The 27,796-nt window shown below is 53.6% G+C and overlaps 1 protein-coding gene across 3 annotated transcripts in view; it reads right to left on the reverse strand.

Moving 5' to 3' along the window:
- SMG6 (SMG6 nonsense mediated mRNA decay factor) overlaps nucleotides 1–27,796 on the reverse strand; it is a 118,194-nt gene that overhangs the window by 55,020 nt on the left and 35,378 nt on the right. For all 3 annotated transcript variants that reach the window (XM_040615674.1, XM_040615665.1, XM_040615654.1), the window contains exons 11-12: nucleotides 4,791–4,907; nucleotides 4,094–4,265 (exon numbers count right to left, since the gene is read on the reverse strand). In XM_040615674.1, the coding sequence (XP_040471608.1) occupies nucleotides 4,094–4,265; nucleotides 4,791–4,907 (289 nt within the window). The remainder of the gene's footprint in view (nucleotides 1–4,093; nucleotides 4,266–4,790; nucleotides 4,908–27,796) is intronic.

The following is a 27,796-nucleotide window of genomic DNA, read 5'->3' on the forward strand; positions in this document are numbered from 1 at the left end:
TCCACAAAGTGAGAGGCCCTTCACTCCAGCATGGAAGAAGCCCAGATTTGCCAGGGTCAGCCCTGCAGCAGTTTGTCTGTCTAGCCAGTGGCTTCCCCATTGATTCTTGCACTTCATTTAGCAACGGTTTCATCGTGGCAACAAAGTAGAGCAAGGAGAAGTTGTGCTCTCCCCTGCCCAGCTCTCTTCACAACCATATGTCCCAAAAGGAGATGGATTCACTTGAATGACAGCAGCCTCCTTGGAGATCTGCCTTTTGTCCCATCTGCTGCTAATATCTGCCTTAGGAGATCCACTCTGCTTCCCTCTCCCCAGGACTCCCTGTTTTTACACCCCAACCTCTGCAAGTTACTCCTGAGGACAGCTGGTATGAAAGACACTTCTCTAACCCAGTTGCACATCAGTGCAACTACTTAAAACGACCATCTGCTCGGACCTCAATGCAACGTTTGCCGTGAAACATGCAGATATAAATAATTTTCAGATACAGAAGTGACCGTTGCTTGCTGCTAGAAGACCTGGCAACAACTAGTCCAGACACACAATCTCTGAGCCACAGGACACTGCTGCTCTGAAGCAGAGATGTCCACGGTCAGGTTTAGTTCCTATTCTGGAAATGGGAGAAAAAGAGCCACAGAAAGCTCACTGAGCCCCTCTCCTAAACTGGTAGATGGGAAGGACACCTCAACCTCTCAAATACACACAGCAGCCCCAAGAGAGGAATCTAAGCAGCCTGTCACCTCTCTATGGCCTTCTGGCCTGAAAACACATCCCAGTGCATCCCCTGAGCCACGGTGACCGTGCAGGTGTGGCTAAAAGCTGGATGAGTGTGCTAGACCAAGGACAGTGGTTTTGGGGAAAGGTGTAGCTTCTCATTTGGCTTGAATTCAGGACTACTGAGCCCCCAGGTAGGGAGAGGATGCCCACCAGGAGCTGGGGTTCATTCCCAAGCCCTTGCCAAAAAAAGGACCCTGAAGACGCAGCCTCCTGAGCCTCCCATCCCACTCTACAGAGCCCACTCCCGCACGGCTCGCAGCCACATGCTGGGTTTCAGCAGTGCTCACCCCTCACACCTTTCCCTCCGCCTCTGTCCAAGGGGGAAAGCAGCGAGCTGAGGAATTTGGTGTGGGGTTTTTTTTTTTTTTTTGGGTGGTTTTTTTTTTTTTTATTGTAAGGACTCAAATCCAGCAGTGTGATAAATGCATCCGAGCTACAATTAGGAAGATATATAGCATCAGAACGCGAAGGTCTGGGCAGCGTGGTGAAACGCGGGCTCTCCAGAGCCCCAGCTATGTTTCCCATTATGTAACCCTGGTCATGGGCAGACAGCCAGACTCCAAATGAAAAAGAGACTCTGGCTTGGCACCGTTTCTATTTTCCTATCCTCATTCGGGGTCAGCGCAGTGTCATACAGCTGCAGAGAAAGCTCCGGGGATTAAACCTGGGAAAGACTCCAAGACCAGGACCCGGGTTCAAGTACCAGCTGAAAGCAATAAACCAACTGCCACAGCTGGGCTGAGTTTAGACGTTCTCAAAGTCCCCCAGCTCTCTCCTTTACTAAGAACGAGTGATCCTGAACATGGCGAACGCAGTGTGAGCAGAGGCCTCAGGACGTATAGCCCCGGCAGCCCGAGCCCTAGGCTCTGGCGGAGTCTTGACAAGCTGCCCTGCTGGCCCTGAGCCCAGGCCGTCATTCTGGCAGCAGCACTGGCCCCGGACGAGCTGCACTTTGATGCAAGCTCTGGGCCAGGCCTTTGCTCCTAGTGGGCTGCCAGGTGGGTACAGGGCCTGTTTTTTCCAGAAGCTTTAGCACGCTCATGGCATCCCTGCAGGGTGCTTCTGTGCTTCAGTTTGTGTTTTTTTTTTACCATCCCTTTTCTGTGCCCGCACCATCACAAGGGGCAATGAAAGCAACGGCTGCAGAGATCTGGGAGGCGGTTTCAGTGCGTCCAGCCAGCTTCTCCATTGGCACTGGTGGGGGCCTCACGGCATGTCCCACCACCGCTGGGGCACAGAGCACACATGTGAAACAGCACAAGCCCCTCACCGAGTTCTACAACTTGGCATCTGTGCTTGCTCCTTGCATGCTCTCCTCACTCTTGGGCTCACCCTGCCCATAAACCTTGGCTTACTCCAACACGCCTGCTGCTCTGACCCATGTTTTACTTCTAAACTTCTTTGAAGCTGCTCCTATCTAAACCTCCAGCCTTGGTGACTCTACCTGGTTACTGAACAGCCCCAGGCCAGTCAGCAGGCTTGTGTCAATAGAGAGCTGAAACACTAACCCAGTGCTCCCCTTTTCCTTTCCTACCTCCAGGGAAAAGGTTGCAAGTCCCAGGTCATGCCCAAGAGCGGAGCTGGCTCCCTGCTATTCATCACTACGCACACCTCCAGGGAAGCGGAGCCGCTGCTGTCGCAGAGCCCCAGACCACCAACACCCGTCCGCACAAGTGGTCTGGGCTGAAAGTGCAGCCAGTCTCCTCACTGTGGGTAAGACAGATGCTCTGCATTAAGCCAAAGAGCACCAGGCTGGAGTAGCTGGGAGCCAACTGGGGAAGGCTGCCCATGCTCCAGAGTATGGGCATGGTGGGACAAGAGGAGCTGCTCAGCCACCCTCCATGGAGAGGGCAAGGTGGGGAGGCAGTTGGACCTCTGCTACAAGACAAAGACCCTCATTCCTCCGCCGAGCAGACCAAGACCTTGTGTAGTAGAGCCACCCAACCCATGCCCACTGCTCCCCAAAGAGCCACGCACTGCCGTGCTCTGGGGCAGGCTGCCACCACTGCCTTCTCCCACCCCAGCGGGCAAGCAGGAGCCCGCACCTGCTCCAGCAACCCCGGGGGGATGCTGCCCCATGCCCCGCAGTGGGGGGAGGCAGCTCGTCCCAGGGAAGGCGCCGAGCGCTGGCTGCACGAACCCAATCAGAAATTCCATCTTGAAGCTGCCCGTCGCCAAGGGCTCAGCGGCTCCCTGCGCAGGCAGCGCAAAGGGAAGGGGGGATTGGTGCACGCAGGCTCACGTGATAGATCCCAGTTTGAGTTCCTGCCCAAAGATGGGCAGCAGTTCACATGAGCAGGCAGCGGTCCCACACCGAGCAGCCGACAAACAGAAAACAGACTCCATCTCCACAAAATGAGGCCCAGAACTTCCTGTGTGAGATTTCCATTTCCTCAGCCAAATGAAAAAGAACTGGAGTAAGAGGCAATAAACTAGTAGAGCAGGACTGGACCTGACGCACGGAGTGGGGACCCATTAATGGTTAAGCCACTTTGCTGGATTACTCTTAATGCGCCTTCCCATCACCCTGGGTTCTGGCTCCTTTGGATTAACAATAAGACGTGATTTCAGGCTCTGGATCCGGAGTACCGGAGGCAGATGGAAAATCCTGCGGGAAAGCAGCTACAGAGCATGCTCAGACACTGTTTCGCATACTCCATACTTGGCCCCTTCACTCGATTTTCTGTCCAAAAATATGCAAATTGCCTAGTCCGCATTATGGACTAATGGGTTGAAATCAACCAGTTTAGAAAATTAACCCTTTTGTGCATTGCAGGGGTAGACACAAGCTGTTTCTGAAGCAGCAAGAAGAAGGGAGGTGACTTTTGGAGCTCTGCGAGCAAGCAAGCTGCTCCAGGCCAGCCCAGCCTGCCCAAGGTTGGCCTGATTCAGTCAAAAAAAGGCAACGAAATGCTTATGCTGGAAACGGACTTCCCTCTTGCAGAGAGGAAGGCCCTGCCTGTTCAGCTGGCTGGGCCAGCAGAGCACGTAAAAGAGACGTATCCCAACAAAAGCAGATGTACATCCTAAGCAGAAGATAAAAACCCGGCTCATGGGCCGTCTTCTAACACACACAGAAGCAAAGGGCACCTGCCAGCCCCCTCAGAGATACTTCAGCTCTACCCAAGCATCAGTGAAGAAGTCAGTGTCACCAAGGGTGACGAGTGCCCCCCCAAACATCCCCTGTGCAGTGAGCCTCTTCTGGGTGCTCAGGTCAGAGCCCCGCAGCCAGGAGTAAGCATGAGCAAGGGGGAAAGGTGGCACAAGGATCAGGAAGGGAGCAGACACCAGAAGACAGACCAGAGGATGCACGTACTGTTTGGGGAGCTCGAGAGAGGTTGGAGGAGGATTCCAGGTGTCTGGGTGGCCAAGCATCCAGTCCGACCAGACCTTCACACTGGGGAGCAGCTCCTTCAGGTCTTGGGGCAAGGCAGAGACCTTGATGTCGTCCTCCTCATCATCCTCCTGCTCCACCTCTCGTGGCTGAACTGCAAATACAAGACAGTAGAGCTGCGGCAGCTCACTGCAGCCAGGAGCCAGGCTCAGGCAGGGACTGGGGGTGCATGACACGGATCCCAACATCCCAGCCTTGGACCCACAAGGGAACAGCCACAACTCACAGCAAGCACAAAGACACGTCTGTTCTCCCTACACAGACTGGTCTAAGGGGAAAGCCAGGACATCTGTGATCCCTTTGATTGAGGACAGTGGAGTGCCACTGCACCAGTCATAAAGATAGGATTCCGAGGTCCCAGTTTTGGGAAGTTTCCCAATAGCCAGCAGAAAACATGTCCAGAGTCCATTCCTTTCTTCCAAATGTTTTGGCCTGCACACATCAGGGGCTTTCTGGCCAGGTGATCCAGCCATAACCTGGGCAGAGCTTGGGATGCTGGGGGAGAATCCAAGGGTCCCAGCAGAGGGAAAGGGGTGTACAAAATAGCAGGGAATGAGGGCTTGAACCCCACCAGGCTGCTTCGTAGGCAGCTGCATGGATCCTGCCAGTAACCCCTTACCTTGCACGCATTCTCTCAGCAGGCTGCTGCACCGCCTCACCAAGAGTGCGAACATGGAGAGCCCTAGGGCCGTGGCCTGTTCCTGGATGACAGAGCGGCAGTCTTCAGAGACACACTCTAGGAGACAGAGAGAGGGTTCAGTGGGGAGCAAGGTCAGATGCTCCATCTTGCTTCGCCTTTGCAGCCTCCCTTTCTGCTTCCAGCACGGGACATGGATCTCTGCAGGGGTGGGCAATTCCCCAGCTCACACTTGTCCTGGACCCAATTACTCCACATAGAGAGGAAAAAAGGTGGCGAGTGGCCACTCCAGAGCAGGAAGGGGCTGCAGTTACACTGCCCATGTCTTGCCCAACCCCACCTCACGTGTTGAGCCAGCCCAAGCCAGCACTCAGGCCTCCCAGCACAGAAGCTGCTGCTTGGAGCTGATGCCTTCCCCTGAAGGAGGGAGATATGTTTAAGTGTTAAAAGGGTAATTAGCTGCATGTTTGATCTTTGTCCCTGTTGGAGTTTAAACCTCAGCAGCTGAGGAGGGGGCTCCTCCCATTAGTTCACCAGTCACACAACAGCTTGTCAAGAGAGCTTAATTGAAACTGTTACTCAAGTAGATGCCATACCACCACAGCTCTTCCAAACAGAGCCGGCTGGGAGTGAGAGCAAATCCCCCCGGCACATCTACACCCAGCCAGAAACCACTTCTGAGGCTGCTGAGAGCAGCAGGGAGCTGGCTCGAGGGAACTGCCTGGAGCCGGGCGTGGGTTACACTGAGCGATGCCGAGAGCACCACGGGGCATGCCAGGCTGCCTGCGCTTGCTCAGGCACCGCGCTGCCTGCTCGCAGAAGGCTTTTAAGCCTTAGGGGCAGCCTCTGCCCTCCAAATCCCCTCTGCCCCCGATTTACATCCTCCCTCGAGATGTGAGGGGAGTGGCTGGCTGGGGGCTTCCCCAGGGAAGTGCTGGAGGAGGGAGCAGAGCCGCTGCCCAGCGGGATGGGATTCATCCACACCGCTCAGGGGTTTCCTACCAGCCCGGGGTGGGATGCATCCACACCGCTCAGGGGTCTCCTACCAGCCCGGGGTGGGATGCATCCACACCGCTCAGGGGTCTCCTACCAGTCTGTACCGTTTGCTCTGTGCAGGCTGCTCCTCACCGGCTGGTGCATCACCTGCTGCAGGACCAGGGCTTCCAGCCCTCACCCTGCTGACAGGCAGCCACCGTCAGAAAAGCTGCTACAAGCCAGGCAAAGGACTTGCCCAGTGAATGCAAACGTGCAGGTACTGACTCCAAACCGGTGCCCGTGTGAGCAAAGCCCCAGTGTCAGAATGGGGAGGGAGAGCCCCTGCGGAGCCCCGGCTCCCAAGGACCTCCACTGCAGTCGGCATCAGCTGCATGTGGGCAAGGAGGAGGTGTTGGAAGCTGAACTCCCCTGATGTGGCAGACCAGGGATTTTGAGCAAAGGGCAAGAGGATTACAGCAAGACATTGAGACCCTGTTTCGGCCAGGGCTAGCAAAACACCTAAGGTGCAGAGAGCAAACATTGGGGTTTTAAGTGCAAATTATTTCAGAGCAATGCGGGGGGAGGTTAAAAACAACCAGAAAAAGTCTAAAACACACCTAGAAAATACAGGAAAAAATGGGAAGAAGATTTGTAGGCTTGATTTTTGCCAGCTCATACAGCTGCCCATGAGTTCAGCACCCAGTGGGGAGACCACTGAGGGTAACCCAAGGTGGCACCAGCGGGAGCTGGTAGCCAAACAAGGGTGCTCTGTTCCTGGAGCCAGGGCTGAGCTGGTGCTGCAGAGCAATGGTAGGAAGTGCTGTACTACAGGGGCTGTCAACTTTTGGAGGAAACATAAAACTCAAGATGTGACCACTCTGGGACAGTAAATCTCTTTCATGAAGCCTTTCCCACAATTAAGAGTGTTAGTCCCAGTGCTCTGGACACAGTCCAGTTCAAGAAATTACAGTTGTCTTCCCAGCGCTCCCTCCTCCCGCACTCGGGCAAGATGCTGGACTCTTCACTTCTTGAGCGGGCACAAGACAAGACCACGGCCATCGTGCTGCCACATGTGAGTCTGGTGAGTCCTCAGTGTGGGTGAAAAGCTCTGGGCATTTCAGCCAGCACCCCAGGACTCTGGGCACTGTGCTCAAGCCAGATGCACAGTCACCCCCAATCTGGGCTGGTACAAAAGCTAAGTCCTCTCCCTCCAAAAAAGGCAAAACTTAAAGGCTTTCATGATGCTGAGGATCATCAGCACCGCACAGCCCTGACTGTATGTCAGAGATTGGCTCCTAGCGCTGGAGCAATGCTCGGTGGTGACCATGGCCAGGCTTGGTGCTGCAGCCTCAGCTCTTCCCATTGCCACCAGCAGCTCTTGTGACAGGCTACAAGCTCCCCATACAACACTGAACAACTAAAAAACAGTAATAATGTTTTTTGCCCATAAGCTGTTGCAGGTACCGCCATCTGCAACCCACTCACTCAAGCTGAGCACTACAGCCACAGCTCCATCAAACATCTCATATCGCTACACACGTGAACCACGCTCCCACCTGCTCACAGCCAGTTTACATAAAGCCACAGTGCTTTGATGTACCACAACGATGCTCAGCCCCAGTACAGCCTGTGATGCTTCCCACTGTACAGGTAAGAGGCACAGGACACCCAAATTTAAGGGTTGTTTCTCCACTGTTCCAGCTCAGCTACTGTGAGTGTTGTCATCTCATCATTAAATTACACAAAACTCCCCTGGCCCTGGAAGTTCATTTCCCGGCCAAGCTTGTCAGCCTCGTTTCGAAGAGGCTCCTTCAGCCCAACAACCTGGCAAGGAACGACAAGTGTCCAGGTGGGTGCTTGTTCAAGACCCTTGAACATATACCAGCACTCCAGTTCCCAGCCCTACCAGCAAAAGCTCTTAAGAGCTTAATTGTCGGACGAAAGAGGTAAGTACCATAAATCAGGAGAAACTTTCTCTTTGTGCCTTTTCACCACTTTCCTCGGGAGGCAGAGAGCCTTGGCTTTCACTGAGCTGGGAGCCTGGAGCCAGTGGTCACAACCACGTGATGTAGAGGCTGTGGGGCTGCAGGCTAACCCCCCCCACGCCACAGAAGACAGCCAAGGTGAGGGTACAATCAAATGCTCATGAAAGGGAGGTGTTTACACAGAAACTTGTGGGTGTTCGGAGTGATGGGCAGGAGGGAAACTAGCTCTCTGAACCCCCAGCAAGGTCTCTCACCCCCAGCACGAAGTGTCTGAGCCTACTCTGGCACTAAGGGAAAAATATCTTGTAGAAGACATACTGAAAGGAGTGTTGGAGCAACAAATCTGCTCTGGAGCCCACAGGGCATCATTACCTCTGAGCTGAGCAATGGTCTGTGCTGCTGGTAATGCACCATGCATTTAGACACCAACTTCATGGAAAGAGATGTTCTTGGAAGCCAGAGTGACACTTTGGTGATTCCTGTCCCTGCAGTTGAACAGCGCTTAGTACAACTTGGGGACACCAGCTGCCACAGACCAGCAAGAGCAGGCAAAGACACCCTGACTGCCCAGGTCAGGGCAAACCCTCTAATTCCCATATCTGTTTCCCCAGATCCACAGCTCAGCTGGTGCAGGTGAAGCAGAACTAAATCGCCAGGTCCACAGGCAGTCACCGAAAGCTTGGTGCCAGAGACACTTTCAGGTGGCATCGATGGCATCTCATCAGTTAAAGCTGCCACAAGCCCAGCCTCCACTTCCTCCCCTGAAACCCCAAATCAGGCTGTGATCAGATAACCCTCCTATACTCAGACCCAGCCATGCCACACAGCTGGGGCACGGTGCGGAGGTGGTCAGGCAGACTACGGACAGAAATCACACACAAAAGAAGATGCTACAACACCACGGGCCCCAAGGTTGTCAGAGATGTGGCTCCTCTGTGCCACCAGCAGCCACAGCAGTGACACCCTGCAGGAAAACATCCAGCCCAACAGCAGGTTGTGCACCAACCACCACAACCAACCCCCTCCACCTTCTCCCCCTGCAACCAGGCAAAGGTCCCTGTTAATGCCAGTATCAGTTCGACAGCTCCTGCCACCACATCACCTCTCAGCTCTTGCCTGCGCAGCCACCCTGTGAACCAGAATCACGCAGCTTATCAGGGTTAGAAATGTCACCTTTCAGCTGTGCCATCACCATCAAAGGTGCTGTGTGGGGGAAGAGGAGGGTGGGTAAAGCTGGCACTGCTGCCTCAGTAACTGCTTGTTAAACCACAAACTCAGGTCAGGGTTTTAGCACTTGCAGCCGAGACTAACTCAGGGTAAGCCCATACCCTTGTCGCACGCAGCACCACCATCTGCTGTACCTACACACAGCCCGTGGAGCCACGCTGTAGTCACGGCAGGAAGCTGAGCTGGCCTAAAAACCCACCTTCTGGGAGCTTTCTTAGGCTGGATCCATTTCTCAGTCACTTGTAGCCCCACATCAACTACGCCAGCAAAACTCTAAGGTACGTGCAACACTGCACAGGGCTAGAAAGGAGCAGGCAGTTAAAGCAGGAATGTCATCAAACACTTTGCAGCCTGAAACAACAGGCTGGGTAATTTGCATTACCCCACACTTCACAGGCTGAATTTGCCTCGAAGATCTCTCTTTTTGCACCAGAAAAATAAGCCAGAGCCCTGCAGCCCGCTGCAACCCCCACCCCACCGTGGAGGTTAGGGCTCCAGATGCTGGACTGGTCAGCAGGACGTGAGCTCTGACAGTCTTTTTTGCAGGGAGCGTTTTGAGCACCATGTTATGAAGCTTGCCTGATACTAGCCACTTATAAGACCCTTTTTCCAGTTGGCTCAGGCATTAACTATCAGAGCTTAAGTTTCCATGCTGGGTGCCTGTCTCAGCCCGAATTCTTCCGGAAATCTTCAGCCAAAACAGTTCGGCTACTTGTGAGAATAAGGCTAGGAAACAAGACAGTGGCTTACCCCTGTTAGAAAAAAAACCACTTACAACCTCTTCCTTGAGCTAATCTAGCAACTGCAAATCCTGGAAAGGGGATCTGAAATTTTGCTGCAGAATAACCTTTTTAACAGAGAGTTTTCCTGTCCTACTAGAAATCTGTCCACACTTGGCCAAGCTATAAACATCTGAAATACAGCAGTTTTTCCATATTCAATAGGAATTCATTTCAGCAGCTAAAACCTTCTAAGATTTCACTTCCCTGAGCATGCTCCATCTTCCTACCTCCCTTACACCTAACATGCATTACACACAGTACAACTGCCCTGCTCCCATCCAGCATGCGGGGACCTCCGAAAAAATGTCCTTGTACTAGTCACTGCTGCTTGCTGCGAGCTGGAGATTGGACCCAGACTCCCCCAGCGGCGCCCAGGCTATCTGCTGTGAAGCAAAGCCTAACAGCGAGAGGAGGGAGAGGGGATGGGGTGGAAAAAATGGGAGCTGGTGAGCATCAGACTGCGCGCAGAGAGGAAAGGCAACCAGGAACCAGGGACAGGCTGTTTTTCTGAAGATCACAAAAACCCTCTGAGCTGCAGAAGAGTCCTCCTGTTTCTTCTTTGCACATAGAAAAGGGTTTTTCTCCAGCTGGGTACTGGTGTGCACGGAGAGCAGTTTTTCTACCAGGAGGCAGTTTCCTTTGCAGAGAGCCGGGGGAGCGGGGTGGGTCGGCCAGCACAGCTGCCGCAGCGCCCTCTGCAAGCATCTACCTGGGCTCTCAGCTGCATCCACGCAGGGGCTGCGAGCTCTGCTCTGACTCAGCCGGCAGCAGAATCCAACCCAGGCTTTCTTCAGTCATAAATCTACCTGCTTCACAGTGGAAAGGGGGCGTCGGGAGGGGGGAGAGAGAGAGACGGCGAGAAAGGGGACTTTTGTAACGGGGAGAAATTTCTGTTTCTCTGAGAAGGTTATATTCATGGAAAACATAAACCAACTGTCGTCAAAGTCGTCTGAGCTCAGGAAATGGAGCGGCCGGGAGAAGGCTGCCATGTGGCCGGATGTTATGTATTTCTAATTAGTGCTATACATCTTTCAGCAGCGAGTGTCCTTTTGCTGGGAAACACAACGCGCTGCCCTTGTTATTGTAACTGTCAGAGAGTGCTTAAACAGATAATCTCCAGGAAAAGTGATAAACACATCCCCTCTCCCACTAGGGTGTGCAAAACAGCAATGCCAAACCTCTATTAGGGCAACGCAACCAGCCACAGGAAATGGGAATGGGAAAAGGGCAGGCGATGCAAGGGACAGCCACCTCCGAGGAGAGGGATTTGCCGGAGGAAGCTTCTCGTGGCTGCTTGAGTGCCATGTGCTGAAGGAAATCCTGCGAGGGACAATCAGGGCAGAGCAAGCGCAGGCCACGTGGCCTCGGCCAGGGGGGCACTCGTAGGGACGGGGCAGGGGGGCTGGAAGTGAGGGCTCCCAGCTGCTCCGCTCCGAGCATGCTCTAGGCAGCGGTGGAAGCGAGCCATGGCAACCCCCGAGCTCACAAGCAAGCAGCAGACATGCTCCTACATCCATCCCAGCTAACACAACACAAGGAATGCTGAATCTTTTACAGTTAAAACAACACCAGCCAACAAGCGTTAGAGTCTCGAAGGAGACCAGATTCCTTTGATTCAGGCAACTAGACTGCCCTAGCCAAGGGTCAGGAGGACTCCAGCGAGACAGTTTCCATGCTGGCCTCCCCGTTCTAACCTGAGCTGCGGCTCCAGTCCGGGAAGCCTGGAGCAGCGCCGGCAGCAGGTGGCCCCAGCGCAGGCAGAGAGAGCAGCAGGGATGTGCTTTGCTCCCCAGGAGCAACAGTTGAACCCAGCTTCCTCAGTGACAAGGTAAAGGACCCAATGTGAATGCAATCAAACGAACGAACGGGTCTCCGGGCACAGTCCCGAGGACTGACATAACGGGCTGGCCAGGGGACGCAGGAGGTGGAGGAGCTTGAAGAGCGTGGGGCTGTGGGCGAGCTGTGCCTAAGGCACCCGGCTGGTATGTCAGCAGCTCAGCACCACAGACAACTGATTCACCAGCCGGCTGCTGCCCTGCAGGGAAGAAGACAGAGGCTGGTCACCTCCAAGCTGACACCACCTGAAGGCAATTCGTTTGCTCTCTTACCGCTCAGACACAAGCGTTTTCCCTGTGAGTCACTCTCCGCCAGACGCAGTGTTGGCAGGGCTATAGGGCAGCCCACTGGGATGGGACTGTTTGCAGGATGCGGGTAAGGAGAGCTGCGCTGCCGGCCCAGGCAGCTGGTCCCACCGCCGCCTGCCCATGGTGGAGACCGCACACAGCCGACCGGAATATAAAGCAGCAAAGCGAGTGGGATACTCACAGCTGCAGGGCATTTCCCCGACACCCCTCGCAGAGGACCAGTGAGTCATGGGCACTGGCGAGTCACACACGCACTCAACTGCTCCAGAAAGAGCCTGCGAACCTGGAGGCACTTGCTCAGCCCTGGCTAATACCCTGCAAAGAGCCTGGGAATGATGGGCAGCTTTCCTGGAAAGATGCTCCCTGACTCTGCATTTGCAGGCAGCAGACGCAATGGCAGCCCCAGCCTTCCCAGAACAATGCACAGCCCTGCAGCTCAGCTGAACACCACCACCTGCAGCACACAGGGCTGAATCCCTCCCAAAGCAACTTTGGATTGCAGTAATAACCTGGATGCCCCCAGTCCACCTCCCCATACCAACCTCTCCCCATGGAGAGGCAGGGGTTGTCTCAGCTGCAGCGCCCAGACACGCAGCAGCACTGGGGAGCTCGCTGCGCGTGTTCCCAAAGCAGCTGGGACCGCCCAGAAGCCCTCGGCTCCCTCTGCTTCATGCTGAAACCCGGTTTTGTCCGAGGGAGGGAAGGAGGGAGGCCTAGGAGGTGAGGAATGCCGGGGGCCTGGGGAGGATGGAGCAGCTCTCCCTGTGGAAGCCATTAGATATTCAACACTTCATTTGTTTCCAGCCGTTCTGGACTGCAGCGCTGGGCTCTAGGACGGGAGGCTCTTCTCTGACGTAACCAGGAAGCAGCTGCAAAATTAAGGAATCCCTCATGACATCATAAAAAGGGTCGATGGTTTACAGGGGAAGGTATAAAAATTAATGACATATTCCCACCCGAAGCAGCAAGCCTGCCCCAGAGCCACAGGGGAAGCCGTGCTCTGCCTGTCACAAAGGGGCTGCCTGCCCGGGACAGCTCTGTGCTGCCAGCTCCCTCCAGCTGATCCGGGAGCTTGCCTCCAGCTCTGACCATCCCTAAGCCTAGCATCCATGCACAGGGCTGGATCCTTGCACCTGAAGTGCAACAACCACCAGCTCAGTATATCCTTCCTGACACTGACAAACAGAGCTTTAGGCTCTGTTTAGGGAATGACTTTAGAGACGGCTTTCTTGTCTACTTGGGACTGGCCAGGAGTCACTGACAAAAAACATCATTGTGAAGTGACTCAGGGAGAGACAGTTATTCATTTGAACAGGGAAAGCAGACATGTGCACAGATTGCCCCCAACACCCCAATTTCTGCAGCTCTGGAAACCCAACAGGTCCTGGAAGAGGAGGTCAGGGCAGTGGCACACTGCCCCTCCCCACCACGCAACCCAGGCTAGGGCAGAAAGAATGACATTAGCCCTGAGGACAAGCACAGAGCCATTTCCACTTGAAAAGGGAAAAGGATAGTGGTTTAAAATTAACTACAGCCTTTTCCAGGAAATATCAGTGGAAAGAAGCAGCCATTTTTAGAAATGTTATTCTCAGAAATTTCCTGAAAAGACCCATCAGTCAAAACACAGATTGAAGCCATTTCCACTTGCACTAAGCAGCACTTTGGAGCTCTCCCTCTGCACTTGGGGTGCCTGACCCAGCTGGCGGGGCCAGGATCCTGCTCTGCACCCCTGGCCCCAGCAAGGCTGCAGGAGTCAGTTTTGGATACGAAACACCCTATGCAGTGTCAGGAACACTCTTTCTGCTCGGGGAGGCACATACATCCCAGATTTCACTAGTCACATTCACACTGAGACACTCCCAGAGCATCATAGCTGGGGCAAAGGCATCTAGTCTCACCCACACTGGCAAAGCCTGGAGGATGACTAGAGAAACTATTATTTCTCAGCACTGTCTTCACCACAGCCGCTCCAAGCGGGTGAGCTGATGCTAGGACTTACGACACAGGCAGAACAAAATCCTTACTAGCCTCAAGGCTCTGCGCAATCCCCAGAGCCGCTGTTTCTGCTGCCAACAACTGACAGCAACACGAATTTGACCTGTCTGGCAGCTAAAAGGCTGGCAAACCCAAATGTACATAACTCCTGGCTAGCTCGTATGAAAGTATGTCCCTCCAAGCTGGTAAGCCAGCTCATCAGCATGTATATATAGCTCCAGACCAGCCTGGCACCAGCTGTCTCTTGCTGCGCAGGGAATATTTGCTATAAGATGCACAAGCAGGATGGGATTGATGCGGCTGCAAGGGCTAAAGGGCCCAAAGGCGAGCACGGCTCAGTACGTGTGGAGGGCATCAGATGAAACAGGGCACATTGTACCAAAGGAAGAAACAATGTGGATGATGGCGACATAAAAAGGTGTCAGGGGCACTGCGGTGAGGCAGGATGATGCAGCCCGATACAAGAAAACCCCTGACAGCCCATCCTCTGTCTGCACAGATCTGTTAGCCCTCCTTGGAAGAAGCCAGCTGCACAGCCAGAGCCCTGAGCCTCATCCCGAAAGGACCAGCGAGGAGAGCAGGCTCCTCGGTGCATGTACTCAGGGGAGTATGCTGCCAGGGGAGCCCGGCTCGGTGCTACGCAGTAGGCATGGCAAGCTGCTACTAGCATCCCACCCAGGAGCTGCATGCGCCCAACCATAATTGTGTCAGATGTTATTTACAACGGGGGAGGAGGTGTGAACAGGGCTTCCCAAGAGATTTACTCCAGCCCCGAGTGAAGTTTTACCAGGACAATCACAGCAAATAAAAGGCAGCCTTTTCCACCACCCTCCCCCCCCCCCCCCCCCCCCCCCCCCCCCCCCCCATGCTGCTGGAGGTGGGCATGTCTTTGGCAGCAAATGCAAACAGACAGCCTGGAACATGCCTCCTCTGGTGTGAACCTTGGTGAGCACTTCAAGCCTGGAGTAAAGTTAATGAGAGAAAGTGCCTGCAGACAGGCGCATTCAGAGAGAGCAGCCTTTGATGGGGCAGGAACAGCAAAGTGCGGAGCTTCCGTTTCAACACATTCACTCGTTTGCTGCTCTTCTTTTTACAGCTTCCTGAGGGACCAGAGCGCCAGTGTGTCAGTTTGCAAAGCAAATGCCAAAACATAAAGCGAAACCCACGTACCCCCCCCCCCCCCCCCCCCCCAATTCCAGGGAGGCAGTAAATCCCAGGGTCCTCATCAGATGCCTGCAGGCCTGAACTGCCTCCTCACCTCCTGCTCCAGCCCCTGGCCACCTCCCGCGCCTGCTCAGTCCCTCCAGCTTCCCCGGCTGATGCCAGTGGCACCCCCAGCACCCGGCCAGCCCTTCAAGAGGAGCACAGCCCAGCTGCTGTGCCTACAGAGAAGCTTACCTAACACTTTCCATCATAAGACCCTGGTTTTAGTCCCTAAGAACTTTGCCAAACTTTAACCATTTAGGCTGCAATCCTTCGTGCCAAAAGCTTCAAGCTAAATTTATTGGGAAAATTTCATCTACAAAGGTTCAGCCATTTGCCAGAATGAGGTTAGGGAAAATATATTGTTCTTCTCAAGTTAAAAATTCTTTGACCATTTCAGCAAAATCCCTAGCACCTTCACACTTTGGAGCAGGAACCAGAAGTTTGGCAGGGACGGCGGCAGGGTCTGGGCATGCCTTCTGCCACCTCCGTCCACCCCTGCTTTGCCAAGGCGGGGGGGGCTATGGAAATCTGGGTGCTCATCAGACAGCTCTCACGTGCCGCTCCAACTGAAGCAGCAGCTGGCTCATCTGCTTGGACAGACGCGGGAAGTAGAAACAGAGCCAGGTGAGACACTAGAAAGGCAGGTAGAAAAGGGGGCCGAAGCAGCACAAGCTAGGTGACAGCGTAGTAGCCCCCTCTCCAGGTCCCCACGCTGCTCTGCTGGTACCATCAGTGGCTGCTCTCCCCAGCGCCTGGTGCGGAACGGAGGGTAACAGCCCTGCGTGTCCAGTGTTCCTGCCACAGCAGAGGCTGTGTGGTGAATCTAGATTTATGTGCCAGCCAAGGAACCCAGATGAGGTCAGTGTGGTTCCATGGGGGAGCTCGCTTTTCTAAAAACGATGGGAATTACACATACAAAACCCATTACATAAACACAAAGTCGAGCGCTCAAAGGTCAAGAGCCCAGACTTAAAGCCATCTATGCAAGTTCAAGTTCACGCCATCACACTTACTTATTATAAGGTAGTCCTAATGACATATCACTTTTTCTTCCCTCAAGTTACCACTTTCAGTCAATGCAGAAAATTAAGAGTCAGTGGAGACCCTCCTGCAGAGCCTTCCGATGTGCTGAAACGGGCGTGCGTTCAGTATGGCTGCAGGACAGCTGCACAACACGGTGACGTTTTGGGGATTAAGATGGCTCGGCGCTAATCTGGAGAACTATATCTTTGCCTGGGTCCTGAACTTCCAGAAGGATCCAGAAGTCACCTTAACTCCTCCCAATGCACGTGGTCAGTATTTGTGTGTTCCTCACCTGCTGGCTGGCCATGGTGACACAGAGGGGATGAAATTTGCAGACACTGGGCACCTCTGCTTTGAGGAGGAACAAAGGCAGTTCCTGGAGGACTGTTTTTAGGAGAACTCTATCCCCTGTATCTCCAGGTGAACAGTCAAGAAATTAGAAAACCTGTTATTTTCCTTAAGCTCAGTTCCCCACTCTGTCCTGCCCCATCTTTACTGTTAGAGATACCACACAGAAAGACATCCTAACCTGAGATGCTTTAAAACAGAAGCCAGTGTGTTTACGCTGTCCTATTAGTTGGACCTGAATTATCTAGCTTTTCCTGTGCTCCATGCAGCACCGAGCATGATGGTAACACTTAATCAGCAACTTCTCTGGAAAACTCCCATGTGGAGGGAAAGGAATTTTACAAGCAAAAGGACAACAGGAAAACTGAGCCCAGGATCTCTTTGCCACGTCATCATCTCGTCTATCACAGGAGGCCTTATCTGCATTACACGACACCTCAAGCACATGGAAGTGCTGCTGAGCACAGGTTTCGAGGTTCGCTCTGTTTGCAAACAACCCCTCACAATGGTCCTTGCAAAGGATACGACCAGATCCACCCACCCAACCTCTCACGGTGAATGGGGGCCATGGTCTTCTGTGGAAATTTGGAAAAAAAATCTGCTCTGAGTGGTGCCACACAAAGGGAGGTTCTCAGGTGTCAAGTGAGCAATTCCCTACGGGAAGGGCTGAGACCACAGGCACAAACCCACAGCACGCAGGGAAACCATTCCAGGAAGCTTAACATCCGAGCCCCAATATTAGAAAATATGATCTCAGTGCTCCAACAACTTACATGCAGCCGGAGCCTCAGGTCCCAAACCCCCGTGCAGACTGCAGCACGCACACACTCACACTGGCTATTGAACGTCCCCGCCACGGGACTCAGTAACTGAAAAGCCTCAACCTTCTACACTCATTAACAAGCACAAGACATTATGGTTTCATGCCAAATTCCTCTTTTCCCCTGTGATTTGAGACAGGATTGGCATGACTGTGAAGTTCCCTGCAGCTACTGTTGCTGCACCGTTCCCAGCAGAGCTATCCGCAGGGAAAGGCTGCACCAAGGGTGGTGGGCTCGGCCCTGGGGTGCCCCAGCACCCCTTTCCTTGGCTGCTGCATCCTCTGCCAGGAGGGCACGAGGGAGCTGCAGGCTCCTATACAGCCAGCGCCGCTAGGTTTCCTGCAGAGATTCGAAAACCTGTTGCAGTTCCAAAGCGAGCTTCGATTTCACTGTGACCAGCAGCTCAGAGACTCATAGTTACTATACAGCCGAATAAAATATTTTTTCATAAATTTAACGCCAGCATGTCTGTGTTTGGAAACTTTGAAAATCCATGTTGTATGGTTTACTGCACTGGAAAAGGTGCCAACAGAGTTTCAAAGGAAGGGAAGTGTATAACTGTTTCCTTTCAAATGCATTTTCCAATGGGATCCATTGAGGGAAAAGGCTGGAACTAACTAAAACATTATTAAAAACTGTTATGAAAAGAGACAGAGAGATGGAAAAAGATAGACAAAAACTCCAATACACAGCCGAAAGGGAGGGAGGGAGACAGGCAGCAAGAAAGGGGATACGGGCAGAAAGACACTTTGGGTGGGGAAAACGGGGCGAGACGGGGAGTTTTAACTGGCAGTCACCCTTCGTGGTTTCATATTGTTGCAGATCAATTGATCAGGATTTCAAGTGCTGCTGGCCCGGTGGCACAAGGCGAACCACAGAGTTGGCTGCAAGTGCAGCACTTGCGAACTGCTGACCTTCAGTTTTAAAACCAAAAATATTCTTTGGGAAACAGTTACACCAGGTTCCAGCCCAGGCTGCCAAGCAAAAAACAAGCACTACTAACCTGAAGTAACACCCCCATCCCTTCCACCAAAGCAACAACCAGGACTAGTAACCTGAAGTAACTCCCTGGTCTGATTCAACCAGCAGTAACCGAGCGTGACATGTGTGCAGGGGCTTGGCTCTTCCTTACTCCCTGAGTGGAGCGGTTAATTCTCCAATCGCTGACACCAGCCGTCGCAAGGAGCGCGCAGGACGCAGGCTTCGGCAGTCAGACCGCTCCCGCTCCGATGCGTTGGCCGCGTTCAAGCTACTCTAACGAAGTCTATAAATACCAAAGTGATTGGGTCCGTATAGCGCAGTCACAGCCTGAGTCCAAAGCCACCACTGCAGCTCCAGGCACAGCCCTGGGTTTGCTGTCCCACAAGCAAAGGGGGAACCAAAAGGGGCTGAAAACAGACATTTTGCCAAATACTTCAGTGCCCTGGACATCAGGAGGCTGCCAGGGTCAGGGCCCGACCGGGGATGGAGCCGGATCTCTGCTGCTCTGCCAGGCTTCAAAGAGCCAGGCTGGGGGTGGGCAGAGCTCCACGCGCGCCTGCAGAGCTACAGGCCTGTGGTTCTGCGGGGTGTAGTAACCCTGGGCTGTAGCACACATGTCGAGGGATGAGGGGAAAAAAATAAACAGACAGACAAAAGAATGAGGATGCTCTGCCAATTCCAATTGTGCAGCTTTTATTTTAAATGCTTATCAAGCTGAGAAAGAGCAGAGTTCTTGGAAAACAAGGTTTCCTTTCTTCCCATGCCAGTGTCAAACACCCTCAAGGACGGGTACAGCACAGGCACTCGCTGCCGGCCGCCCTCTCCGCAGCAGCCACCATCCCATCCCATCCCATCCCACCCGCCTCGGGAAGGGTTTGCAAGTAACAGCCCTGGTGTTTCTGGTAAAAAGATCTCTGCGATTTTTTTTATTTTTTTTTTTATTTTTTTTTTATTAATCTCCAATCTGGCTGGGTTCAAATTATGGCCAATTACCCACCAACACTTCTCGCTAATAAAATAAATTTTTACGGGCCCTAATTACTGCTTTCGCTGAACTGCTCTACAGGAAACTGAAAGGCTGCGGCTCTCCAGACGGCAGCAGACAGTAAAGCAAGGCACCCGCGAGTAAAGCAGCGAGTGACTCAGAGGAGACAAGCCGCCGGAGGGGCGGGCGAAGGGGGAGCGCTTGCGCCTGGCTGGAGCGTGAGACGCATCAGTTCATAAAACGCTGCATGCCATGCGCATGGTGCTCCGGGGCTGGCCGTCAGGTCCCCCGTCAGTCGCAGCACCCACTATCTGTGACGCAAGGCTGTTCCTGGGGGCCAAAGCGACGGCCGCAGTGCTGCGCTGGGTATCTGTGGACGCCAAGCAGCCAGCAAATTGTATTTGGAAACAGCTGCATCAACCGTGCGCGGCAGCGAGAGCGAGTCGCCTCCCATCACAGCTCGGGGGAGCAGCCCTTGGAGCGGGGGTCCCCCCACGCTGGCTGCGGGGGGCAGAGGGGAGGCAGCTTCTCAGCCCAGCCCCCACCTTTGGCTCTCTCCATCACAAACACAGTTAATCGAAGCAGACAGAAATAGCAGAAAGGTAGAAAGTTCCTCTGAAAATGCGAAGTATCCAGCCCGCTCCCAGCTACACCCACGCTCCCGCCTGCCAGCACAGCGCAGCCCCCAAGGGCTTCCTGGGCATGAAAAATGAGCAGGAACCCACGGGGCGACTGCAATAGCGAGCTCGTCCTTCGCCCCGCCGCTCTGCACCACAGCAAGGAAAGCGGAGCCGCTGCTCTCCAGCCAGCGCACGCCGGGAACACCCTCCGTGGCAGAACACAGCAGCAAAACCACCAGCCCACGCAAGCCTGAGCCGCTGGAGTCTTTCAAAGCGGGGCTGCCATGCAGGTATCCAGGCTCGGCTGGGGAAACGCGGCTCTGCGAGATTGATTAAGTTGTTGGTTGGGGTTTTTTTTTCTCCTTTCTTAACCAGGATTACTTTAATTTTCAAGGCCTAATGGAGTCCAGCTGTGATGGGGAGGCAACACTGCAGTAGTACAAAGACAGACCTTTACACACTGGTGCAAACTTGTACAACATTCAGTGCACACATACACACACAAAGCCCTATAAAAAGGATGCACTGCAGCGGGATATTTTTAGTCCTGACAATACAGCACTAAAAATACGACTTTGCTAATACATCACTACAGAAGTATTCCCAGTGTCCATTCAGGAATGGTTTAAAACATTTATTTTTGTTTCCTTTTGCAATGGTCAGAGAGGAGGGAGAAAATAGAAACTCATTGATAAGAGGAAACGAGAGAGACATGAAAAATTGAAAACTACCTAAAAGCTCATGGAGAGGTTTATTTTATTAGTTCTTAATAAATATCTTGCAGATTTCCTCAGGAAATACACCAGATCACATGTAAAATAGTTTGGTACTGATGTCAACTGTGTCAGCATATGAAATCTATTAGGGTGAAGCCACAGCAGGGTGATCAGCGTGCTGAAAAACTGCACGGCACTGAGGCGAGGGGGGGCGGGGGGAATCTCACGGCCCTTCCAAATTCTTCGAGAGGTAAAAAAGTCAGCCAAGACGCAGAGAGAGAGAAAAAAAGATCCCACATCCTGCTTTGCGCTGCCAGCAATGTGAAGTGCCCAGAGATTAATTCTATGTCTGGCCTGGAAATGTGACTTTAAAGCATTGGAGGGAGCGGGGAGGAGGAGGAGGAGAGAGGAACGAGAAGGCCAGGCGAACCGGGAATGGCACCGTGCCACCAATCCCCCTCCTTCCCAAGCCGTGTTTCAACATAGACAGCAGTAAACCCCAACAGACGGCAGCTCCTGGGGCTGCCAGGGCCTCGCACCAGCTGGGGTGCGTCTCCCGCTCCCCGCGCAGATGGGCCCGAGAGCATCACTTCCGCTGCGCCTGCTTTTAAAGATGCACGAGCCCGCGTTTCGCCGCTCCCCGCCACGGCCCCGCACGTGTTATGGGCCCCCCCGGGCGGGATGAGCCCTGCTCCCAGCACCAGGCATGAGGTCCTGTCAGACCCCAGCTCCTCGGCCCCGCTCTGAAGGGTTTATGCTTGTTCCCTGCTCCGTCTCCGTGCCATCACCCCAGAGAGCAGGCACTGCTCAGGCAAGGCTCCCCTGCTCGGGGCAGAAGCACCAGGAGCTCACCGAGGCAGGGTCAGGGGACCAGACGCTCCCGGGAGGAACAGAAGGGGGAATGAAAAAACCCCATGGCCGAAACCATCCCTACAAGGCACCTCCCTCCCACCCTGCGGTGACATGCTCCCACCCGCCTCTTGTCTCGCTCTGCAGGACCTGAGAGCGCACGCTGGAGACCTGTGCCAACCGACAGACAAACCACTCGTTCTCTCTCTGTGTCACCTCTGAGCCAGCCCTACAGTCACATTAACCACAGCCACATCAATCAGCGTTAAAAACGACCCTTTGATTAGAAAAGGGCTGTGTACCCTCAGCGCCATCACCCAGCCAGGGCTAAACTGCCCCAGCCCATCCTGGCTGTGAAGCTGGACAGACTGAGCATCACGTTAGCCAGGGTGACTCCTGGTCACGCTCAAGAAGTCCTTATCTTCCTCATCATCATCAATTAGCATGTTTAGTACATGCAGAGCTGGTGCTGTGCTGACAAGAACCTGCTGCACAGGACACGCAGCCCCCAGCAGACCCTAATCAGGGAAAATAAATCTCCATATGTAAACTTACGTGGGATCACCTCCTAGTTGCAGATGCATTTGAGAGTAGAAACACAGCCTTGGCTGCGCTGCCGTTCCTGATCTCAGCTTTAAGGCAAGAAGAGATCCCAACAAGCCCCCCAGGGGTGCTCACTCCCAGCTGAAGCCCACCCAGCACAAGGCATCCCATTCACCGAGGGACTGCAGCCCGTAAGCAGATGGAGGCAGGAGGGAGCTGGCAGGGGACGAGCCCCCAGAGCAGCCCCCAGGAAGGAAGCTCCCCTCACCGAGCTGGCACTGCACCCAGACCTGCACAGGGCACGGGGGCAGGCAGCCCTCCCTGCCTACACCTGGCAGGCTATAAAACAGCCCCGCAAGCTCAATCAAGAGTTTTACAACTTCACAAAGCACCATAATTAGCCTAATTATACAACGTTCTCTCAGAGAATTAAACAGAAATACAGTAATTGACTTGGTGTTGCTTAGATGCACGAAGAAATCAAAGGCGCAATGCACATTAAAGAGTCAGAAACATCTCTTTAAAAGCGAGAGGATTTCCTGTCACGCTGCAAACATCTAAAGCTGCTGCACCTGGTGCAACCCCATTCCAGCTCCCTGGCACCCCTCTTTCCCCACCACCAAAGCAGGGGTGAGGCAGAGCCCCAGGACAGCTGCCTCAGGTACCTCCTTTCTCAATTTACAGCAGGATGGACAGACACTTCGTGCCAGCACTCCGTTTCCTGCCTTTCATGTTATACAGCGACGCTGCTTCTTCATCAAAATAGTGGGTTTGTTTCAGCGTTCACAGAGCTGGCCCGTGCCTTGGTGGCACCACAGCATGAAAGCCCCTCCAGCCTGACCTTGCCTGTCACTGGCTCCGTCCTGACTTGCTGCTCGAGTTCTCGAAGCTTGGCTGTAAAGCAGACTCGGGCTTTGTGATTACAAATCATCTCCCCTCTTATTTGTTGCCCTGAAATGAGATCTCGGTATCACCCTGTGTTTGGTGGAACAGCTTCAAGAGCAGACGTAAGGATGCGTTTGTGTGACAGGGAGACCAGGCAGAAGCCCCCAGTGAGCTCATCCGACACCACTTGACGGGGACTTTTGCTGCACTTGGGTTGGAGGGCAGGACTGGAGAGTCTGACACACCAGCAAGCACTCTGTTTCGCTGGAAACCTTCCCCTTCCCTGCCACAAAGCCCTGCTCAATCTTTTGCCTCCGAAGCCAACGTCTAGATTTCAGAAACCTGAACTGCAAGTGGAAATTCCCTGCAGCGCGTTGATTATTGCATCTCCTGCTGGCACTTATGGCAAGGGGGAAAAAAAGTCACATGGCTTTCTGAACACACATTTTGCTAAGGAATCTTGCATCAGAGGGCAGAAGCCAGCAGCCAGGAAAATAACTCCAATTACGGTAAATAAATCCCCAAATATGTGACAATCTGCCTTTTAAACAGGAAACAGAGGGGAATAAGCAAAGGAAGACTTTGGTCTAAACATCGCTGCCACCGGCCTGAAGAGCCCAAGAGCCAGACTCTGAAGACACGTCTGGGCCAGAAGTATTTTACCTGAACTTTGCTGATGTCTCAAGTCTGAGACAGCTTCCTTCCCTGAAATGAAAGGCGCAGACAGTTCCTGGCAACTGTGCCAGCCTCCAACACTCCCAACTGCTCAGAGGAGAAACTCTGGAGGGTCAGCTGCCACCTCCGGACATGTGTCCCTCAGGAGGCTCAGCATGAGCAAGCAGCTCAGCACAGGAAGCCATGCAGCTCCCAAGACGAGCAATGCAGGTATCTGCCCCTGCACCATTTCAACCCTTCATCCCGCTCACACGGCCGAGGTCTGGGCTGTGCCCGCACACAGCCAGCAGCAGACATCACCCCACAACGGGTTAAGCATAAGAGCCCTTTACCCAGGCACTGACACCTCAGCACCTGCTTGCTCTAGAGCCCCTGTGCAAGCCAGGCAGCCCAGCGAAGGATGGACACCAGTACCAGCCAGCCCTCCTGTGGGTTTCCTCTCCCGATGACAACTCAAACCTGAAGCGAGTAAGAGCAGCAACACGAAGGGAGGGGAAGGATGAATTTAATCTCCAGTTCTTCCAAACTTCAGGTTTGGGAAGCGTTATGTCTTATCACCTCACAAAAGACAGCACTACCCAGTCCCAGAGGGAACCAGCACACCGCCAGGTGCATGCTGCCTACCTCGGTACAGACATTTCAGTCCACGCTTGCTATATGACAACCGAAGCCCTAGCAGCCCCGACAAAGCCAGCTGCAAAACCGCTCAGCTCCATCCTCCTCGCATTAAGGGGGCTGTGTTCGCATTATAAAACCAAGTCCCCCAGGCAAGTGGAGGGATCTCGGGCTCTGCTCTCAGTGGGGCACAGGACTACAGATGCTCAGCTTCCCCAAGACACAGCTTTACAATAAGACATCTTCATCAGCCTCCCAGCCGCTGTGCCCAAAGCTGTCGTGGCCCAGAGAGCTGCCTGCTCAAAGGTGCCAGCTGGACTCTGGTGAAGCGCATATTTACCATGCAAAGAGGCGAATTAGGAGAAAAAGACTCAGTTTTGCTCCCCAGACAGTGAAAGATCAAATTGCCGCTTCTGCTATCTACAGCCTGAGGTTTATCAAGCTTTCTTTTGTGCCTAATTTTAAAACTTCACCAAACCAAGGCAGTCGTCCATAGCACTGCTTTATTTTTAAACTCAGTCAGATGCGCTGGACTCCCTTGCATTTGAGTCCCAGCACCTTTTGTCTGCTCCAATATGCAAGATGTGGTTAGAGCTTCATGAGAAGCCATTGAGATGTGGCTGCAGCAGAAGAGAGGTACATGCTTCCGCTGAGCCTTAGTTTCTGATGCTGCAGTTAGCCCTTCCAGCAAACTGGGTCCGAGCATCAGAAACCAAACAAGAACCGTGAAGATGGTCAGAGATGAGGTTCTGTCGAGGGCAGACACCACCAGCCTCTGCGACATCTCCGGGGTTATTTTAAGGGTTCACGCTTTAGCCTGCAAGCCAGAGCAGCTGCGGTCAGCAAAGCGAAACACGCTCCATCCAGCACAGAGCTGCGCACAGGGGCAAGATGGCAGCAGAGCAGGCTGCTGGTTACAAAAGCACAGCCTGATTTCAGGGCATCCTTTGGGTTCGATGCATCCTCTCCAGCCAGGCTTGGGTGCTGAATACACAAGCAAAAGGGGAAAGTTCTGCACCTGTTTAGACACTGCAGCTGATTTGCACTAACCTATGGATCCTTTGCTGTGTCTATCAAGAAGACCTGGGCAAGATCAGCATCTCAGAATGTGGAGCAGGTCTTCAAGGAGCTAGCAGGACCATGCAAACCCTTGCAAAGGCTGTAGTTAGCGGACACTCACCGTGTAAGAGCAGTTCTTTGCAGAGTACCTCTGCACCCAGTGGCCTGTGCAGTATTGGGCCACTCTACACAGCTCCGAGTGTGGCAGTGCAAAGGGAACAGACACTGCTCTGAATTTGCTGCAGGGAGTGGGATGTGAATCCTCCCTTTCTGCATAAGCCTTCGAGGTTTCCCAGCCAACCCTATCTCACACAGAAAACCTGACCGTGTTCCGCTCAAGGCAGCAGACCCAGGAGGGCTGCCACCCAAAGCCCAGCGTCACCAGCTCCCCTCTTGAACCTTCCTCACATCCCACAGGCTGGGACTGCTGCTCAAGTAGCAGGTCTTCCTCGTCACCCATCGGCCCTGGCAGGGCAGATGCCCTACAGGCTGGTCACCCTGCCCTGCCATGACTTCCCTCTGGTTGAAACACAAGCCACTTTCCCAATCTGCAGCTAAAGCCGTGTGCTTGGCCAGAACCTCCTTGTGCCTCTGTGCCCCGACTCTGCTCGGCCCCGGGGGATGCAACTTCATTCCCTACATGTGCTGAGGATGCACATATGGCAGCCCCCTCCCCTCTCCACTTCCACCTAAGCCCGACCTCCTAACAACCTCCACACGGCACAACGCGACCGGCCCAAGAGTGCCAGAAGGCATCCAGGTGCTGCAGCCTGATGCTTCACACCCGCAGCCAGGCAAATTTGCTGGGATTTCCGGGAAGTGTCTCTAGGGTGCCCCGCGCTGCTGCACCCCCACTTTGGTGTGCGCTTGTTTGGAATGCGGGGCCGTCGGGGGAGAGAGGGGAAGTTATTCTGGTGGTGGCCTATGAATAACATCCAGTGATTTATAGGAAGTATAATCCAATAATACAGTAAAATAAAACAGTGTGTCTGAGATGGGTTTGATTCCAGGAATTATAAAACAAATTATTAAAGAGAGAGAGAAAGAAAAAAAGCCTCAGAGAGGCCAGATCGGAGTAAATTGGGCACAGATGGGCTGGGAGGGGGTTTCTCTCTCTCCACTCACTGAGATGCCCCTGCCGCAAGCACGGCTTCAATTAGTCTTTTCAGAAACCAGAGTTTTATTTCCCCAAATTACAGAATTAAAAAAAAATTAAAATTCTTGGAGTGTTTGCGGTTGGGATAAAGGGATCCAAACTTCTCTGTAAGCTGGTTGTGCAGATGGCCACCAAACTGTTAAACAGGCCACCCTACAAAGGTCCCGCCCCAGCCCAGGATGGCGCAAAACATTGGTAGTCACCTACATGCCATGATGGAAAAACTCCAGCAATTGCATGTCTCCACCACGGAGAGTGGTTGTGTCTCTCCCTGCCTCCTTCCCCTGCGGGAGCCCTCCTTGCCCCATAGGTTTGAGGTCTACAAAAAGCTTTTTCACACCTTGAATGCTCCTGACAGGAGGCAACCAGGAGGTCAGAGGGACTCTGCACGCCTCCTGCACGCCTCCCTGGATGATGGGGAGCATGGCTCACTCAGAGGAATACGAACAGTGGGAGAAGCACTTCATGCGGGAATTCTTTGGCTTCCTCTGTCAGAGAAAACAACAGACCCAATGCATCTCCCAGGGTCTTCCCAGCGCTGCCTGGCTGCACAGGCAGCCGAGACCAGCTCTGGCACGCCCGGTGTGGCCCCCGGGGGACAAGCACAGTGCAGCTGCCTGCGCTGGGCACGGACTGCAGGGCTCTCACTGCACTCACCCGAGCCCTGCCCGGGGCACACGCTGCAAGGTCTGGGTACACGGGGGCTGCAGCAGCGACCGGCATGGCAAGAGGCCATGAAAACGCCAGGTGCTGCTCACAGCTGGCTGCTTCTGAACCCAGTTTAAACACCCCAGTGCACCCCAAAAAGTCAGCCTGCCAGAAGAGCACATGGTGACCTTGCACAGATTGATTTACGGAAGGGTGGCAGCTGTAGGAGCCAGAGACACGCAGGAGGACACATCACAACTGCCCCGGGGACACACACTGGGGCAGGGACATCCCTCGGTGACCACCGCCAACCCACACCTCAACAAAAGAAAACAAGTAAAAAGCAAACAGCAGCAGATAGAAAACAGTTACACACAAGTCCCCAGCCTCCTGCGCTGCCTGTTGCCTCACTGAAGGAACTGGGCCAGGCCAAGCACAATCTGCAGGGAAAACTGGGGAAGCCGAGACCAAGACGGGGCAGGATAGGTGTTTGGCGTAAGCCAGAGAAACAGTAAGGGAAGGCGTTTATTAAAGAATTTCATTGTTCACGTTTCCTTTTTCTCAATACCTGAATCTATGATTAAATGTTTGTGTTTGTGGGCATAACATTTTGTAAAAATTCCCCACGTCGAGACTGTTCTGCCTGCGACACCGCCCCACAACTGCTAGCACCACTGAATCCCAGCACGAGGGATTGATTAGACACCAGACACAGGGCAAGCAAGCAAGTTTCCAAGTTTCTCGGGAGTA

Source organism: Falco naumanni, chromosome 1 (assembly GCF_017639655.2).
Source record: "Falco naumanni isolate bFalNau1 chromosome 1, bFalNau1.pat, whole genome shotgun sequence".
Taxonomy (NCBI): Eukaryota; Metazoa; Chordata; class Aves; order Falconiformes; family Falconidae; genus Falco; species Falco naumanni.